Source organism: Corvus hawaiiensis, chromosome 6, assembly GCF_020740725.1.
Source record: "Corvus hawaiiensis isolate bCorHaw1 chromosome 6, bCorHaw1.pri.cur, whole genome shotgun sequence".
Lineage (NCBI taxonomy): Eukaryota > Metazoa > Chordata > Aves > Passeriformes > Corvidae > Corvus > Corvus hawaiiensis.
In genome coordinates this window covers 49,617,640-49,636,538 of record NC_063218.1, presented here as the reverse complement: position 1 = coordinate 49,636,538, position 18,899 = coordinate 49,617,640, and the positions used below count along the sequence as shown (strand labels likewise).

At 44.7% G+C, this 18,899-nt stretch overlaps 1 protein-coding gene and 1 long non-coding RNA gene across 17 annotated transcripts in view; one reads left to right on the top strand and one right to left on the bottom strand.

Annotated features, from left to right (window-relative positions):
* The window catches only part of LOC125328140, a 32,138-nt gene extending 15,583 nt beyond the window's left edge, over positions 1–16,555 (bottom strand). Inside the window, exon 1 of the long non-coding RNA XR_007204554.1 lies at positions 16,230–16,555. This is a non-coding gene — a long non-coding RNA (uncharacterized LOC125328140). The remainder of the gene's footprint in view (positions 1–16,229) is intronic.
* Positions 16,556–16,706: 151 nt separating this feature from the next.
* Positions 16,707–18,899, top strand: part of PTPRJ (protein tyrosine phosphatase receptor type J) — a 74,280-nt gene continuing 72,087 nt past the window's right edge. For 8 of the 16 annotated variants that reach the window (XM_048307616.1, XM_048307624.1, XM_048307620.1 and 5 more), the window contains exon 1: positions 16,708–16,855. In XM_048307616.1, coding sequence (XP_048163573.1) covers positions 16,790–16,855 — 66 coding nt within the window. In that variant the 5' untranslated portion in view covers positions 16,708–16,789. Of the gene's footprint in view, positions 16,856–18,899 lie in introns of all 16 variants that reach the window. The other 8 variants (XM_048307625.1, XM_048307622.1, XM_048307615.1 and 5 more) reach the window with 2 other exon arrangements.

The window sequence follows — 18,899 nt, the reverse complement described above, 5'->3', positions numbered from 1 at the left end:
AAGCACTGATATACTTGTGCACTTTACAAAGGTCTTCCTAGTCCTTCCTCTTGTTTCTCTGAAAATGGTTTTGCTAAGAAGGGATGACTGCCTGTACTACTGGCATAACCTCACCCAGTTTGCAGTTTATCATGTTATTGATACCAGTTCAGCTCAACAGTGTCAAATGGGTGGGGTGCAGACAAGGGAATACGAGTTCAGGGCAGGCTGGTAAGTTCCCTCTTTCTTGCTCTTTAGTTCCTTTTCCCATAAAATCCCCCAGGCTTACATTAAATGATTCTGGTATTTAACAGCCTGATTTAACTTTTGAAGAAAGAAACATCTGTATTTTGCTTCTTCTCGAATTGTGTTCTTTCACACAGAAAAGTGTCAGTGCCAGGATCTAACCATGTAGATGCACTACAAACTCCTGTATTTTCACATCCTAGAACCCTGAGCTGCAGACTGGATGCTGCAGAAAACCTGCTGGCAAGACTCTGGGAAACCATTACTACATGCTTAGCATGGAGTTATTCTCTTCTCCTTTTCTTCCCGAGGCTGCTGCTACTGGTCATTGTCATTTAGAGGATATCAGACTAACAGGAGATTTGATGTCATCTCTGAGGCCTCACTTCCTGCAGAACACAAGCACCTGCCACAGTAGCGGAGCTGTCACTTATTCACTTGGTTGAGACCCGGTGTGGCCAGTCCTACCAAACTGGTGAAATCCCAAGTAACACAGCCCTGAGGTGGCACACCACGGTCCCTGGGATGGCAAGGCTGGGTGGCTTCGTGCTCAAATGCAGGGAGTCATCTGGGGGACAGTTTACTCGAGCAAGGCCAACACCAGCAATGCTCATGAGACTGAAGAGCAGCAGAGTTGAGCAGAAACAGAGCTCCCACTCACAGAAGTCCTCTCAGGGTCCTGTGACAAGTGTTGTGGGTGTCTGTGCTCCAAATCCTCTTCCTGCCACTACCAAAGTGTGTTGGAGTAAGAAGTCTGCTTATGTAGTAAGGACCTGCAGAATGCTGCTTCAGTAAAAGCTACCAGAGGAAGATAATACAGAATTTTCTTAGTAGCCTATTAAAAGAGAATATTAGTAATATTTATAAGAGTATTAAGAATAGCCATGTAATTTCCAGTTTTCACAAGAGCTCAAACCATTTTTAGGTGATTTATGAAGTCAGTCTGGCATCATTTTCCTGTCAGGAAGTTAGAGCAACTTTTGCAGGCAACATACAGAAAGCTGAGTGCTCTGCATTACAGTTCAGAAGATCAGGAGATCCCTTTGTTCAGGGATCCTGATGTTAAAAGAAGAAATTTCTTGTTTATGTGCTGCCTTGGCCTATTAGCCTTGGTTGTTACTAATAAAAGTTCTTTCAGAGCACTCTGAGTGATCAGATTCTTGAACATCTTTCTATAACCAGCAAAGCATTAGCTAGAACAAAAATAAAGAAGAAAAATAACCTCCTAAAGTCTGCCTTTCTACAGGTAATGCATCTTTGAGTATGAATTTCAAAGTGGGTAGAGAACACGCTTCTGCTTGGCATGGAAATAAATAGTGGAAATAATAAAAAACCAGGAAATATTCTTAGCTTATCAGTTCCATGGGTGTATTAGCAACTTAGATGAGAATAGTTTTCATGATGAAAAGTTAACTGTGCATGTTTCTGAACTGTTATTGCAAAATAAGAGGAAGGGGGAAGTTTAATAACTATTGTTTTGGGTTGGGCTCCTTTCTGTGCTTTTACATATCTTTTAACAGCTGTGGGCAGGGGACCATGGAGCAGACATGTTTCTGTTCTCAAATGGAAAAAAATAACCTTCAGAAATTTTCATTGGACAATATTCAAAAACTAAGAGCATTTAAATTTTTCCTCAGGCAAGAAGCTGTTTTACAAAAAGACAAATTGCAGGAACCACCCAAACAGACCAAAATTTTCAATAATTTTTTTTTTTAGGTTTGTTTTAACATAGTCTTCATTTTCACACTCCACCTATTGGGTGTGAATTCACCTAATTTCACAATTTTGGTGTGACCTATTTCACACCCAACTTATTAAACAGCACTGCATGAACAACTTTTAGATAATGAGAAAAATTGGTTAGTAAAATAATATTTTAGAGGAAGGTCAACATCTTGAAAATGTAGATGTTTAAAGTTACGTTAATAAATGTTTAGGTTTGGCCTCCTACAGAGGAATATTTTGCTTTTTCATAAGTTCTGGACATGTGCAAGTCCCACTGGAGATGAGAACAGGTGCTACTTTGAAAGTCAAATAACTTTTCTAGAAACTTATAGATGTATTCTGAGGTACAGATTTTCTTTCTAGAATGGGCAAATCAATGCTAGCTAAGCTCCTAATACATTTAAGCCTTCTAAAAATCTTTTCTCATGGACTCAGACTTTTAATATGCAAATTCGAAGTCTGCTTTGCTCAAGAGTCCACACTGTTGCTGTCTCTCCATGACAGCTGATGTCATGGTCGGAAATGTTTAGCAAAACTGTAGTGTAGGCAATGCCAGAGAGGCTCATTCTAGTGTTTTTGGGAAGCACTTCAAGGCAGCAGTGCAGCAGAGCATTTAGTTTGTGTGTTATACTCAAGCCCAGATGCAGCCACATTGTCTTCAACAAATTGGGTAAATAATGCAAGTTAAAGAAAGAGCTGACAGAACTCTGCCAGATCAGAGGCTGACAGGGCAGACAGTCAGACTCTGGCCAAATGGAGCTTTTTTCCTATACAATGGGACCCTCTGCTCCGGCTTTGATTCTTTCTTTACCACCCTGTATCATACCACCTCTTCAATTCCCAGAGCCTCCCCAGAAAGCATCAGATCTCTTTAGTGACTGAATTAGCTGTTTGTTTGCCCATGGCACTGTGCTGATGTTTTCCAAAGTCCTCTTTGGGAAGCTCTCCTTTGCATTATTTGGTGCCATATAAGGGTCTTAATTTTTACAAAGGTTACTTATAGACACTGGATTTTTTGCTAATTCTTGCTAATTTCATCTGGCTGGGGCTGACACCAACTCTCTGCCTTGCGTGACCTCTTGTGAAGAGGAAGCAAGATGATCCTTTTTTGTTTTTTTCACAACTGGTCTCTAGAGGAGAAATTCCCAATTCAAGCTGCAGTGCTCTGCAATGCAATTCCCTCCTGACGTCCTCTTCCAGCCTCTCTTTACTGTAAATTGCAAGGACTTCATTGAGCTGGAAGCCTCCCCTGGCATTGTACACGTAGCAGACAGCAGTATTTCCACACAGCTCCCTCCTGATCCAACTGTGGCTATGGAGACTCTGAATGGGGATGGTTGTGGAGACTTTAAATGGGCTGGAGACCTGTGGAGGATGGGTGCAGTTGCAAAAACTGCCCAAAGCAAGGAAGTCAGATGTGCAAGGGAGACCAACAGCAGCATCAGTGTCAGCACTTCTGAGTCATCTCCCTGTTGGAACCAAGCACAATAGTGACACTGCCCAGCCAATGCCTTCCTTGCAAAGAAGTAATTTATTTTTCACCCTCTGTAAGATGAAGGTCTTCCTTTCTTTAAGCTCATGAAACCACCCTCTGTTTACTGAGTTCAGTTGCATTTAAGCAACTTGTGTGTGTTACATTGCAGACGAGTTCCTTGGTATTTATGCAATGGGAAAAAATTCAGATGAGTAAACTCGTGTTTTATGACTCAGCAGACATTGTCTCTGTTTCTGGCTCTCACACAATCTCTTTCTTCAACCTTGGGCAAGCTCCTTAAGCACTTACTGTGCCATCTCTAAACAACTTCCCTTATCGGTGTCTCCCCTTCTCTCCATCATCTCCTTATTGCAAATGTTATCCTACATATTTGTGTAGCACTTACCAGCAAAGAAACTTTGCTCCTCATAATCCCAAGGCATCAGTGGAATTAAGAGGAATATCTGAGTAATGAAACCACACCATTTCCTTATCCTTTAACATGTCCTCTGGATGTCTTCCAAAAATTGCCAAACTAGAAACTAGAGCACTAATAAGAATGTATCTCTTGTCATGTAGTTTGGCTAAAGGTTCCAGAAATAGGGAACTTTGAATGCTGAAAGACTCAGCACAGATGCTGTGCCGGCAGGGAACAAGGATGCAAAGGGAGAATTGGAGCCATGAGCTGCCTGGCAGCTACTGCAAAGAGCGAAGCTCTATTTATTCACTGTAACATTCTCTGTCTCATCTTCTTCCTGCCAGAGTGTTGTGCATAGGTGACGGAACCCAGAAAATACACTTTGTTACCTCCCCATATGCTTAGAGTTATCAGGAGATACTTTTCTCAGGGGTCTGCCTCCTGTAAGACATTTCCAGGCACAGATCAAGGAAAGGGAAAGTGAAATACTCCCTAAAGAGCTGCCTTTGCAGATGTTACAACATATGAGATACCATAAGGTACCTCTATACCTGTATCACCAGTAAGCACAGTACCACATAACTAAAAAGTTCTGAAGTCCAGGAAAAGCTGTCAGCAGCCACAGTAGTAGGTTTGAAGAAGAAATAAATGCCAAAGACAGGACTAAATGAGAACACCCTTCTCAATCAGTTTCAGATGGGCCCAGTTTTGCAACTCAGAGGCAGCTGGGCGGGACTGGTCTCTCTCGGCAGTACCCAAGGGCTTTATAAGCGTTTGCATGGCAGTAGCTCCCTGTTTGATCTGCTCTCCCAAGCAATATTTCTGTACCAAGACCTAGTGGATTCCTCAGCACTGCAATGTCTCCTGCAGCCTGAGGGAACTCCCACAATCTCCCCATGGCAAGCTGCTAAGGTGTGTGGGATAATTCTGTTTAGGAGGTAGCCCAGGGTTAGGAGACAAGAGGATAGCACAGTCTTTCCAGAGTCCTGCTCCAGTTGGAGAGGGATTTCTGTGGTCTGTTATGAAGTGCTGGATGTTTACATTTTGCTTTTCCTGTCGGAAGAAATAGATCTGGCAAACAGCCAGCAAGCTATTTCTGGAAAACTACTTTCCTGGTAATTAAAAGCACCTGGGCAGACTTTCCTTGTCCAAACAGCACTGTCTGGTCAGGCCAGGCTTTTAGGGTCAGGGTTTCAGTCACTGAACAGCTTTAGCAGTGGCAAGAACTCAAAAATTCAAGGTGTTCCTTCTTTACCTCATGCATCTTGAATGTCGATTTGTGACCCAAGTTAAAGATGACAAAGGACTGAATGAAAGTCTGTGACCTCTAAAGTGTCAAAAGCTCCTCAAACCCCTTCTGGCTCTGCCAGGTGTTCAAAGATCATGAGAAGAACTTAGAAATCATGTGTTCTCTGCCCCACCCCTCCCACCTTCTGGGTTATGATTCTTTAGGGAACTTTTGGATCATTTTTCAGGATCCAACCATATTTCATCTTAAAAAAAGCTTAGAGTCTTTCCCGCTTGTGACGCAAATGCAAGTCCTTCTGCAAAGAAAAAACCCACTGTCATGAGGTTGGCAGCCAGACTCTTAAAGGTGGTGCTGCTGTAGTTGAAGTGAAATTAAATCAGAGAAATAGAGATGACTGCAATTATTTATAGTTGGCTGGAAGCAAGATCAGACTTCGCACTGCATTTAGGCCGCTGCTACTTCCTTACTAGCTGTACTAGTCCATGGGTGTCTCCTAGAGAATGCATTGCGGCTATCTGCCGATGTCTGGGAAGGGCAGGGGGCCTGTCAGGGCCTCCTGAGAGCAAGGTTATCTGTTGGCTAAAGTTATCTTTCAGCGTATTCTCCCAGAGCCTAGGTGAGGCAGTAAAGCTCACGTGGCCAAAGCAAGTGCTGTAGCTAGTGGGATACCAAGAGGGAACATGGCCCACATTTGTGGATAAATGAGTTATAGAAGTAACAGGACGTGGATGGCAGTCTTCTGTGTCCGGAGGAGGAGGGCTGAGGAACAAGGGGAGGCAAATTAGGGAATCTTCTTGGCAGTGACTCTCTAGAAAGGAATAGCACCACCAATTACTGCTAAATAAATTCCTCACCTCTTCTGTTTCTCTGCTAAAGCTCTTGCTTTTCTTTTGCCTATGCCCATCTTAACTTCTACCTCAGCCCATGCTTTTATACAACACCACATCAGAAAGGCCAGTGCATACAAGAAAGGGAGAGAGTTACTCCATCAAGTCTTTAATCTGCTAAAGAAAAATCTAAATTATTTCTCTTATCTATAAGGCTTGTTTAGAAAATCGAAACTTCTAATGAGCATGCAGACAGCAATCAAGATTAATTTTTCTGTATCTTAAGACCTGGGCAAGTTAAAACCTGAGGACCTCTTGAGAAGGAGAGCAGCAAATACAATTTTGATAGTTAATCAGAATCTCTTGGCTACTCAGATCAACATATTCATGGTTTTAACTTTAATTTTTGAATCATCTACCTTTAGACAAAGACTTGCTGCATCCTGGAGATACATACTCCTTGTAGAATCAGAACTGGCTTATAGACTAGGTAAGATTGATGCTGCAACAAATCATATAAATTGGGTCGCAGTTATCTCACCAAACCACATATTAATAGTAAAAGCAAGATCAAGTTCTGGTGAAGAAAGAATACGATTTCTAGAAGAGAAACTTAATCAGTTTTATTCCCCAGATTAATTAAGTATGCTGGATATAGGAAATGAATTAATTTTGAAAATGCTCCATTATAATTCCCTCTGATAATCACTGAGAAGCATAAGCACATCCTCCATTATCTCCTGCTTTCCTCAGCTACAGGGATTAGAAATCATTCAAAAGAGCACACTGCTTTGAAACTACAAGACACCCACCTGCCTGGGACCCAGGCAAGGCTGGTCACATCGTTGCAGTAGATGGGCATGGTGAGTACTCTCGTGACAATGATTGTTTTCCCTTCGTCGGTCATTAAGTGTCTCTCTTAGAGTGCATTAGCACAAAAAAGCCAGTGACTGGGAGTGAAGATCTTAGTCCTAGCAGAAAGCCTCAGCACTGCCTGCTTTGTCAAAGATGACAGCACAGTCTGACAGAAAACCCATGCAATGTGTTTATGGCCTCTCCTGCAGTGCTTGCAGCTGCAGAATGAGTCTTACCTCTGCTGAATGCAGTAGCAACAATGCTCCTTCAACAAGAAAAAAACCCTACTTTCAAAGTTTTCTTCCTTTTGACCTCCTGATTTCATGTTTGGGACAGTTTGTTTTATTCCTTATCAGCTGCTTTAAATCTTTATTTCCTTGCTTTGGTGTCACCTGGAGGTATGAGTTTTGTGGAGAAATAAGGCAATAATTTTCTGCTATGCCCTGATATCCGTTTCCCCCTCACTCTATTCTCTTCCTGTTTCCATTCTCACTGGACACTGTTATTTCTTGCCAAAAAAGAGAGGTTTTGCAGTGACACAGTTAATTTGAGCAACTGTACTGCTGTAGAACTACATATAGTATTGACCTGGAAGGAGTTATGTGCTTAATCTCTCAACTAGAAAAGAGGTGACAGGTACAGCTCCTCTGCCAGGCACTCCTGGGGACGAAAAGACTGCAAAGCCACATCACCTCTGGCAGAGAACATAGTTCATGGAGCCATCGCCCTTCTGCAAGGTGTGCCTTGGAATTACTCTGCTCTTCAGCAGTGAGTAAAGAGGACAAGTATAGAAAGTAACAAACGATTCCTTGTTTTCATAACCTGTAAAGCTGTTGCAACAACTTATATCTGTATGGATGCACTCTGGGAAGTTCAGGATCTTTCAGAAAAAGGAAGTTTTCCCTTTTGAGAGGACAGATTATTCACCCAACCTTTTAAGCTGTCAGCTGTAAAATTAACTTGGACTATTGCTGGTGAGTGCCTATTGAAGTAGATTGAATCTAATCCATCAGTTTTTAAAAGGACTTCTACCTTCCACAGAGATTGTTAGTTGTGGATGTGGCTTCCTTGCCCTTTGGACTCCTGTTTACTTGGGGAGCAGAAGCACTGTTCAGAACAGCCTGTTTAACTAAGGAATTGCAGGCGGAAGCAGTGCACACACAAACTAATAATCCTAAAAGCAATCTGCTGGTGCATCGATGTTCTCATGCAAGAAGGAGACGGGAACAGCAATAGCAATACTTCATTATTTGATATATGGTTTATTATTTCACTTACTAGAGTTTAGTGAACATTCATGTAAAAGCTTTTCCCAGTAGCATCGGGAGGCTGTACAGCACTGACTGGGTTCAAGTGGTAGATGGAAGGGAGGTTTAAAAATAGATATTTGAAAAAATGTTACCAAAACCCAGAAGCTGGGATTTTTGAAAAGCATGTATCAAGCTAGGCACTTGGCTCTCAATGAGAGTTGAAAGGCCAGCATAAGAATTTGGCCAGCTAAGCCTCAGCATGTCTTAAAGGATGTTTAGGGCTGTTGTGCCACAGTAAATAGCAGGCTGTTGCCAAAACATCATTTCCAGTCAGACAGGACAAGTAAACAAACAAAGATCAGAGCATATCACCAGGCATTAGAATTGCAAGTGCAGGGATGCAAATTCAGAGCCAGGGAGTTCAACCATGATATCTGGGATGTGAACTGATAATTTTTGATGTCAGGTTTTGTCTTCTTCCCAGGCAAATGTCTTCCTAGCCTTCTTGCCATCTTGCTGTTTAAGCTAAGGGTCGCTGCCAAGCTGCTTGAAACCATCCCAATTCAACTACAGCAGTTTGAGCACAATAAATAGGACCTGATACCCACCAAGAGAAGCCTTAAGATATCTTTCTGATGTACAATGATGGATCCAAGTATTTCAGGGATTCAGTCTCACCTCTTCCTTTTCTCCTTTTTGCTTCCTGTCATTTTTGTGTACCTTTGTAAAAAGATGTTTACCTTAAAGCAGGCATTTGTGCAGAAAAACACTGGTTATGTGTAAAACAGGCCAGTTGCATTCCAGCCAGTAGTTTTATTGCTCAGAAAACTGCTTCTCCCACTTTTATGGTATTGCCAAATATACATTGCCATGAAAACAGTCCATGCTTCAGTACCATCAGTTAAATGAGCACAAGATGATGTGCCTATATTTTAGGGGCAATCTCTGCAATGGACCAAAAGGTAAATGACCCTGAAGATGCTAATTGGTCTCCTAGGATGTCCATAAACAGTCCTTTCCTGATATGGTTGACATGCATCACACTTGGAAGACAACTGTACTTCTGCATCATTTCTCCACATTATTATTTATGGGGAGAAGCAGGGGGGGTAGGGTTAGAGTTTTGTTAATAAGCAAAAACACATTATAAAAGCCCAGCATTCAAACTGTGCTCTACCCTCCCACCACAGTTTATAATGTCAAAAGAAAGGGAAAAGGAGGCTGACTCATTTTGTCAAAGAATTTCAGTAGATTTAATTTTTAACCTTTTAATTTTTTCCTTCTTTAATGGATATCTGTCACCTTGGGATTTCAGTGGTCATCTGTGACTCTGGAACAACAATCCTTTGATGTGGAAATCTTGGTGCTGTTTAACCATCGATGTTTTCGCAAGTGGTGTCACAACCATGGTTTTTCTGACAAGTTTCCTAAGGTTTCATTGCTTAAAGGTGGCAGGATGTGTTGTAGAAGGTCATGGCAGATGGGACTTGAGGACAGCATGAGGTATCCAGCCACTCCCTTTTCTAATGCCCTTGACAGAGGTTGCCAGTCATGCACACACCTGCTGGTTTACAGGTGACAGGTGATTTCACTCATTCTCAAGGGCAGACTCAGCTGTCGTAATGTTTTGTAGCACCAAGTTATCTTGGTGTTATTTCATTTGGATTATATGGTGTCATTTATGGGACTTAAATAGTAATTGAAAGTGATTCCGCTGAAACTTTATACACTGAGAAAAATGTATGGCTTTCTTTCCTGAGCTTGGAGACAAGGACAAAAAACTTGGCAGGTGGAGAAGGGGAAATGTTTCTGCCAGCTTCTGGTATTTCCCAGAATCCTGCCAGTCACTGCTTCCTGGCTCTCTATGCCACCTCAGAGCTCTAGCTGCTGTGTTGGGCAGCTGAGCTATGGCTGTACCTTTTGGTAATATGACAGGGACTACCTATCCTGAGCAGGGCTTTCCTCTTGCCCTTTCTGCAAGTCTGAGTAAGACTGATGGATATTTATTGTGCTAGAGCCCTTTGGAACCCATGACACTACTCCTGGCTGAAGCCAAGTGATTACATGGGACCTTGCATTGGTGAGACAAGCTGTAGGACCATGACTTCTTTCCTACTGGAACAGAGCCCATTCGTTCCTGCATAGAAGATGACCTGTTTAAAAGGCTGGTGGCTGTTTGAACTCAAATCACTTACAAAAATGTTCTGTTGTGTTAGAAGTAGCTCAGGTACTGTAGAATCATGCATATGCTGAGTTGGAAGGGACCCACAAGGATCCCAAGAAGTCCAGCTCCTGGCCCTGAACAAGAGAACTCCCAAAATCACACCATGTGCATTGTCCAAACTCTGTCAGGCTTGGTGCTGTGACCACTCTCATGGGGAGCCTGATCCAGTTCCCAACCACCCTCTAGGTGAAGAACCTTTCTCTAATATCCAACCTGAACCTCCCCTGACACAGCTTCAGGCCATTCCCTTTGGTCCTGTCACTGGGCACCACAGAGCAGAGATCAGAGTCTGCCCCTCCTCTTACCCTCACGAGGAAGTTGTAACTGCAGTGAGGTCTCCCCTTAGTCTCCTTCAGGCTGAATGGACCAAGTGACCTCAGCTGCTCCTCATACAGCTTCCCCTCCAGGCCCTTCACCATCTTCATAGCCCTTCTTTAGATGCTTTCTCATACCTTTATATCTTTCTTATATTGTAGCACCCAAAACTGCCCCCAGGACTCGAGGTGAGGCTGCACCCATGCAGAGCAGAGCAGGACAATCACCTCGCTTGACCTCGCCTCCCTTGACAGGCTGCTGCTGCTGTGCCTGAGGCATCCCAGGACACAGTTGGCCCTCGTGGCTGCCAGGGCAGCTGACTCAATGCTTTGGAGCGTGCTAGTCTGTGGGGTTTTAATGCATATTTTCCCTTCAATTGCTATGTGAAAGATATCCTCCCACTCACCTGCATTCCCACACAAAGGAAGCTGGCCACTGAGTGAACTTAAGGGATTGAAGGCGTTACCCACTTCCAAAAAGTCATTTTCAGCTATGGCACTTTAAAGTATTTTTGAAAGTTCCATTTAAAAAGAAAAAAAAAAAAAAGAACAAAAAAAATGTTTTCAGTTTTCCTTTGCTGGCCCCCACAGCAAAAATTTTCTTTTTCCCCTCATTCAAAATAAAACCATCTCAAACCTGGCCTGACCAGAACTCAAGTCAAGTTTCCTCTCATTGTAAGAAGTGACAGGTTTTCTTTGAATATCCTGTCTGTTTTACCCTCCATCTGAAAGATGGCTCTGCTAGCAGCTCAGTGCACCTTTAATTTCTTGTGATGAAAAAATAAATAGGTACTGTTTAGGAGTTAAAATGCTACCAGTACCCCCTGCAGCTACAGGCTGTGGAGAGCTTGTACCAGCAGAAACCAGGTTAGAGCCACATCCAACATTTGAAACCTTCCTGCATCCCTCATTATGCTAGGACCATCCTCAGGTGAGGCATTTAGCCACTCTGTTTTTTCACCAAAGCTGCTGCAGAGTTTAGTGTTGTTTTCCTCTGTTGCAATGTAAAAGGAACTTGTAGTTCTGCTTGAGAGTTGTTCCCAAAAGACTCATCTCTGGGTTTGGTGGCACATGGAAGCCTGGAGGACCCTTTTAGGGTTTGAAGTGGTGTAACTAAGAGCCAGAGCAATGTCAACCAGAAAGTGCACTTTCGGCTCCCGTAGCTCCAGGGCACTCAGCAGTGATGGACAGGACAGAATTTCATTTGGAATTCTGTGTGAGTCACAGAGGTCCCATAATGTCTGAATCTGAGGACTTGCAAGGGTTAAGCAAAGCCACAGCACCTCTTGGACCTCAGCCTGTAATCACAGCAGAGAGCTTCCTCCTTTGTGAATGACAATAGTAACATCCACTGTTACATGTTACCTGTCTTGCTGAGGTAGCGAGCCACATGCTAATACACTTGTTTCTTGATAAGCTATATCCTTATGCTTTGCACTGTTTTGAATGTAAACAGTAGCCAAGGAATGTGCTACTTTCCCAGTCAGTGATGAATCCATCCAACCCAGGACCCTGTGTCCAGCAGTGGCATTAGCAGATTCTGTTCAGGAAGAGCAAACAAACCTGACTGCTATCTGAGTACCATACCCAGCATCCAGACGTTACAGACTCATCTCTGCCTTCTCGCTGTTTATGGACATATTGTCCATGAATGTATCTACCCTCTTTTTGGAACTGCTCATACTATTTGCCTTTAAAACCTGCTGTGACTACATATTCCACAAGCTCATTGCCTGCCGTTTAAGAAAGCACTTTATTATAACTGTTAAATTGGATTTAGTGAACAAGTTTTTCATTCATCTTATTTCCAGGGAGCTTTCTCCTCTCTTAATTGAGAACTCTCAGCTTTTTAAGGCTGCGTTGATAAGACAGCTGCACTATCATCCACATTTCTTTACCTGCCCTTCTTGGTACATTCCCTCAGTCCATTTTGTCCCTCTTGCAATGCTGAGAGCTGTGACAAGCCTCAGTCAGGATGTGAGTGCACCTGCGTTTTGCACATGGGCAAAACCATGCTTTCTGCATTGTTTTCAACTCCCTTCCTGATGATGCTCAACAATTTGATGCTTCTTCTGGCTGACACTGCACATTGAGCTGATGAATGAAACCGGGAATTACTAATGAGAATATGCTATTGTGATCAAGGCTGGCTGTGGTATACAGTTAAATATGGCCATTCTGATTTTTTTTTCTTTTTTAAACCATATTCTATTGGCAGTTTCAGTGAAAGACAAATATTACCAGCCAGGGTAACTACTCCAAATTGGACAGCTTTGGGTCACTGTATTTTCTCAGTCTCCCCTTTCTGCCCAGAGCATTAGTAGTGTTCTTTATGGTGTGAACTAGAGCACCCATAAGTAATACGCACATTCTTCCTGGCTTTGTGTGCAGGGGCCCAACATGACTTAAACTTATGTCTCTTGTTCAAAAACTTGATCATAAGGATGTGGAATCACTTCTTTCTGACACTTCCATTTGAAGAGGTTTTATGACTCAGATGCACAAATTAACTTCCAGTGAGTTAAAAAGTAGAAGCTTTAGCCCAGAAGCAACACCTACCCAGTTTCATAAGCCTGTCACACATACAGCTTTAATAAGAGCCTGTAGAATAAACAAAACTCACCTATAGAAACAATTAGGCAGTAGCAGCTGTAATTCAGGGAATTTCCAGAAGACTAGTAACAAGCTGTGAAGAGCCTATGGCCTGAAATGCAACCTTGAGCCTCTAATTCCTAGGAAATTGCTTGTGTTGTGATGGTTATTGCTGCTGAGCAATTAGCACCTGGAAGAACTTTTAGAAATTTGGCTTTTAATTTCTCTTTTTCCATTTTCCAGTTCTGGCATGAATCACAGCTCCTTGACATCCCTCTCTTCCTTGAGGTGTGCATGGGTAGCAGTGAACCAGAGCGTGCTTTAAAGGGCAGAAGCATTGATCGAAGGAAACAATCAGGTACACGTGTGATTCTTTCGCCATGGAACTCTCAAAATCTAATCAGAAAAGCTTTTTTGGAGCCCTCTTCCCAGAATTTTAAGCAGTCAGAAGGAGACAAATATTCCTAAATCTAATCAGAAAAGCTTTTTTGGAGCCCTCTTCCCAGAATTTTAAGCAGTCAGAAGGAGACAAATATTCCTTTAGAATCTGTACATAAAAAAAAAAGTTTGTTTGCTATCAGTTGTTTTCATTTTTTTCCTCCAATGAATCAAACAGAAATTGCATTTCTGTTTTATGTTACAAAATAATTACACTTTTTAGTGCCTGATGTTTCTAGGTACTTTTTTTTCCTTTTCTTGTGGCCACCTTCAGCATACATATCTTAGTTTATTCAGATGTCTATGAATCTTCATATCTCACTCCTTCAGTGCAGACCCAGTTGGAAGCTGGATACTTCCAACACCCCAGAAATGTCTCTGGAAAGGAGTCAGTCCTTTCCTTGAGGTCTGGTAAGAGTCAGTCAGAGAGATACCCTGAAACAGCAAGAAACCCATGATCTCTGTGTGCCAGTTTAACCCACTGTGCATAAATCCTGCTGATGGCATTAGTTATGGTTATAATTAAAGATATACTGTAGGGTAATTTTATGCTACAATCCTAGAAATACTCTGCTTAGAGATCTCTACAGGCAAATTTAATGCAGTTCTCTGCTATTTTGGATGCTCCAGAAATGAGACCAGATGTCCCAGAACTCCATAGGCCTCCTGGTTCAGGTACTTGACATACAAGCAGTCATATGACATACACTTGGCCACAAGTGTTAATGAGAAAGAAATTAATTACAGATTCCATGTAGCTTGTATTTGAAAAGCCCCACCAGTTATACCAGATCCAGACAGATGTGGTGTGGTGAAAGGAGTTCAGCTTCCTATATTTTATATATATATATATATATATATATATATATATATATTCCTACATATATATACAGTGATGTAGCTGCCCAGTTGCACTCTAGAGCAAAGAATTAACATAGCCTGAGAAATATAATGTCCCTTGCTTCTAAATTGGGTTCTGTGGCCTCTTAAATGAAGAAGAATGAGTGAACTTAAGAGTCCAAGGATATCTAGAGTCTGGAGATGACAACATCAGCTTGAAGATACTTAAAATTTTAACAGGTGAGAATCCCACTTCTTGCTTTCTCGGTGCATTTTAAATTCATTTATTTTTAAATTTAATTTTCTCTTTCAGGGCTGGTTGCCATTACTTTGGCATCAGTGAAAAGATTCCCACTGAATTTCAAGGACAACTGGATTAGTTACTAGGTTTTTGTACTGGAAAAGTATGCAATTAAAAAAAGCCACGCTGTTCCCACTGGGCTGGAGCCAAGGATGACCAAGTGTGTTCGCTCAAGTGCAGCTGTGGCACTTTAGGTGCAACCCAGACAGTGAAACCCAGTCTGGCGAGAAGCTGCAGTTTGGCAACTTAGACCCACTGGGGGTCTGCCCAGGCACAGGCAGCAGCAACAGGGAATTTATTTTATGAGTCAGAGCTGTAATTTCCAAATGGTAGGGTTTGATCTGCAGAAGTTATGTCAGCATAACAACTTCACAGCAGCCAGTGAGACTGCTGTCAGGTGGGTGGTTTACCAGGAGGAGTCTTCAGCTGGAAAACAATTCTCAGGTGCTTTGCACTGAATGGGAAGTGTAAAAAGTTTTATTAATGTTTTTTGTATAGTGTTTACTGCCTCATTTCAGTACTCCCTAACATCAACTCCCCCCCCCCCCCCCCCCTTTTCTGAAGTAATTATCTATTTTCTACAAATCTTACTGATATGAAGGGATGCCTCTACACTGTCTAACTCCAGCTGCAGGTCTCAGCCTCCCTAACAAGGTATGTGTGTGCGCTTAGAGAATGACAGAATAGTTTGGGTTTGAAGGGAAGTTTAAAGGTGATCTAGTCCAGCTGCCCTGTGATAAGCAGGAACATCTCCAACTCCATCAGGTTACTAAGATCCCTGCCCAACATGTCCTTGAACATCTCCAGGGACAGTTCATCTACAACTGCCCTGGGCAACCTGTTCCAGTGATTCACCACCCTCCCTGTAAAACTTTTCTTCCTTATATCTAGTCTGAATTGACCCTCTTTTAGTTTAGAACAATTCCCCCTTGTCCTACATCAGCAGGCCATGCTAAAAAGTCTGTCCCCATCTTTCTTACAAGCTCCCTTTAAGTACTGAGAGGTTCTAATATGGTCTCCCTGGAGCCTTCTCTTTTCCAGGCTGAACAACCCCAATGCCCTTATTCTTGTGAATTTTCCCATGAATTCCCGTGGAAATAGTTGCTTCTGTAATGCTATGCATATGTTTTGAGGGCTCAGAAAAGGCAGGGAAATTACAAACATGTGAGCTCAGAACTTCTGAGAAAATGAGGACTGCCAGTGTTTCCGTAATTAAAGATATGCTCTGTAAACTGTCCCTGCCTCCCCCCTTCTCTTATCCAAGATGAATGAAATGTGGAACACTTCACTGAGCCTGGGAAGTAAAGTAAGGTTATAAAAGTGATTGCGTTTGATGATCTCACGTCCCTTTTGATGACAGGGATAAAACATGTCCAAAACAGTGCCTGGAGCGGGACGGCACTCTTTTGAGGGACCGTTTGGGGTTGAAGAATGGTGCAACAAGCAAAGCCTCTCACAAACCCTCGCCGGGGTGGCCTCGCATGTGGCAGCGTTCACCTCTGGCCGGCGGCGGGCCGGGCAGCGGAGTCTCCGGGGCCAAGTTAAGCTCGCCTTACCCCTGACCCTTCTGCGGATCGCCCGCCCTCGAGCACCGTGCCAGGGCCGGGCGGGCGACGGGGCGCGCCCCGTGGTGCCGCTCCCTCCGCGGGCGCGCACAGAGACCGGGAAACTTTCGGAGGGAGCCACTTCCTCGCCCGGCCCGGCTTGGCGGGGGGAGATATCAGATGCCGGCAGGGGAAGAGGGAGGGGGGAAGGCGGGGAAGCGCCAGCCGCAGCCCCTCCGCCCGCTGCCAGACGGCCATTTAAGCCGCGGGCGAGGAGCGGCGGCGCAGGAAGGTGACCGACCCGGCTCTCCGGCGGCCGCTGCCCCGCTCGCCCCCTCACCCCGCCCCGCGCAGGGCTTCCCCCGCGGCTCCGTCCCCCCGCCTCTCCTTAGGGCGGGGCGCGGGGGAGGGCCGGGCCGCCGGGCGGTGCGGGGCTGAGCCCGGCCATGTCTCCGGGGGCGGCGGCGTCGGGCTGAGCGGCCGTGCGCGCAGCGGGGAGCGCTCTCCGCCACCATGAGGCGGCTGCCGCTGCCCTGCCTCCTGCTGCTGCTGCCGCCGCTGCTGCTGCTGCTGGCCGAGGTGAGACCGAGCTGCGGGAGGCGGGGGGCTGCAGCACCTGCCCCTGCCGCGGCTCGGCGGGGAGCCGGCGGGGCAGGTGTGCGGCCGGGCTCCGGCTTTGTCCCGCAGCGGCTCCGCCGGTGCCGCCCGCGGAGGGGAGGGCAGAGGAAGCTGGAGGGCCGCGGCGTGGTCCGGCGGGAGCGTCGCTCATCTGGGGCGGGATCCCCCCGGTCTCCCCCTGCCCCCCGCCCGGCTGCAGGCGGGGGCTTTGCCGGGGCTTGACCCGGCAGCCGCGGGGATCCTTTTGGGGTACGAGGCTGCCTCGGTTGTTTTCGTGGGTAAAAGCTGCCCTGGGTACAACAGGGACGGCTCCCGTCTCCCCAGTGTTGTAGCCTGCCCTCCTCGTGTCGCTGCTGGTTAATTAGTAATAGGGTATTTGCGCATTGCCCGTGCCGGTGGTGCACATCACCCGCTGGATTACAGCCTTCGGGATCAGCGCGGAGTTTCCACGGGAAAATCCTGCCGTGGTGCGGAGCGAGCAGCCCTGGCAGTGCAGGGCAGCAGATCAGCAGGAGGCCTTGGCCAGCACGCTTGGCTTTGAGGCCCCGCTCTGTTCCCACGTGTGTTGCAGGATGTTCTTCCAAGAACACCTTTCAGTGATGGAAATCAGAATTGCTTGCCAGGTGACCCAACTCATGGGTCATGAGCATGCTGGCACAGTCTCACCCTTGCTTCCCTCAGCTGATGGTGTTTTCAGTGTTCCTGTAGGAGAGTGTCATGACTGCTCTGAACTAATGTTTTGGGGCTTGCTGAACTTTTGCTTCTAGGTGTACCCGCTTGCCCTCTCTGCCTCAATGGTTTCTGCTCCAAAAGTGTGAATGTGTGTTGAATAGGAACCAACGTGCACAGTAATCTGTGGTGACAGATCTGCCTGAGAGCCGCAGAACAGAGCTGTACTGCTGCTTTACTTTTTTGACTACTTTTTCCTTACCTTGCATTGGCACCAGCTTGTGATTATAGCCCGTGACTGTTGTAAACCTTTCCTTCCTCCTCTTGTCTGTTTCATTTTGGGGTACCTTGCAGTGTTTTGTCATTTGATCTCTGTTTGTTGTTGTACCAAGCCTATGTTTAAAAATCTCTTCTGAAAAAGAGGTAAAACTGAATTGGCTAGTAAAGTACACCAGCATTTTGGAAGAACACAGAGGAGGCCTGGACTGTCCTTGGGTACAGCCTTGCAGGATCTGCCTGCCATGACTTCTGCTGTTTGTAGTTTTTCTTCTCAAGCTGAGTATGAAATCCTCTGACTTAGTGATCTCTAATGTTCTCTAAGCCAGGCTCTTAATTGGTGTCTAGTACTAAAAACAGTGGATCCTCTCCCCAGTTATATGTAGTTATATTTATGCATTCATCATCTTGGGACCCAGCTGCGGACCCTCAAGTAGGTCTTGTTGTCCCTTGATGTTATCAGGGCTCTCATCAACAAGCTACAGGACACAGGTCAGATCTGCAGATCATGGTATGGCTTGTAATTTTAGGTGGGAACTCTGCAGCTCATGGTGTCACTATTGAAACTGCAGAAGACAATATTCTTGATTGTGACTTAATTATGCCTGTGAATGTGAAGGCTGAGGCAAGGAAGTCTCAGTTCACCAGGCTTCTTAACCAGTGCTGGTCAGCACCTGGTGGAGTTCTGAACATCAGGAGGACGTGCTTGAACCGCAGAGGGATGGGGCAAAAGGTCCTTTAGGATTCTTTCCTTAGAGGAGTGGGATGTAAACCAGGTACTCGCTGATGGTGTGATTCTGCAAATCATCCACTCACTTGAAATGACTAAATTTCACCATGACCACTTACATCAGGTAGGGGGGATAACTCGTGTTTCAAAAGGTCATTATGTTTCTATAGCCCATAAGCAATAAGGACGCACAATAAAGCCTTGCTTGGAGGCAATGCTTTAAGCACAGTAGTCTTGTTGCCCATTCCAGTGCTGTTCACATGGTCTTGCCCTCTAAAAATGAGGATGTTGTCTAACAGGGCACGGTTTTGCTCTTTGTGTTGGGTTCTT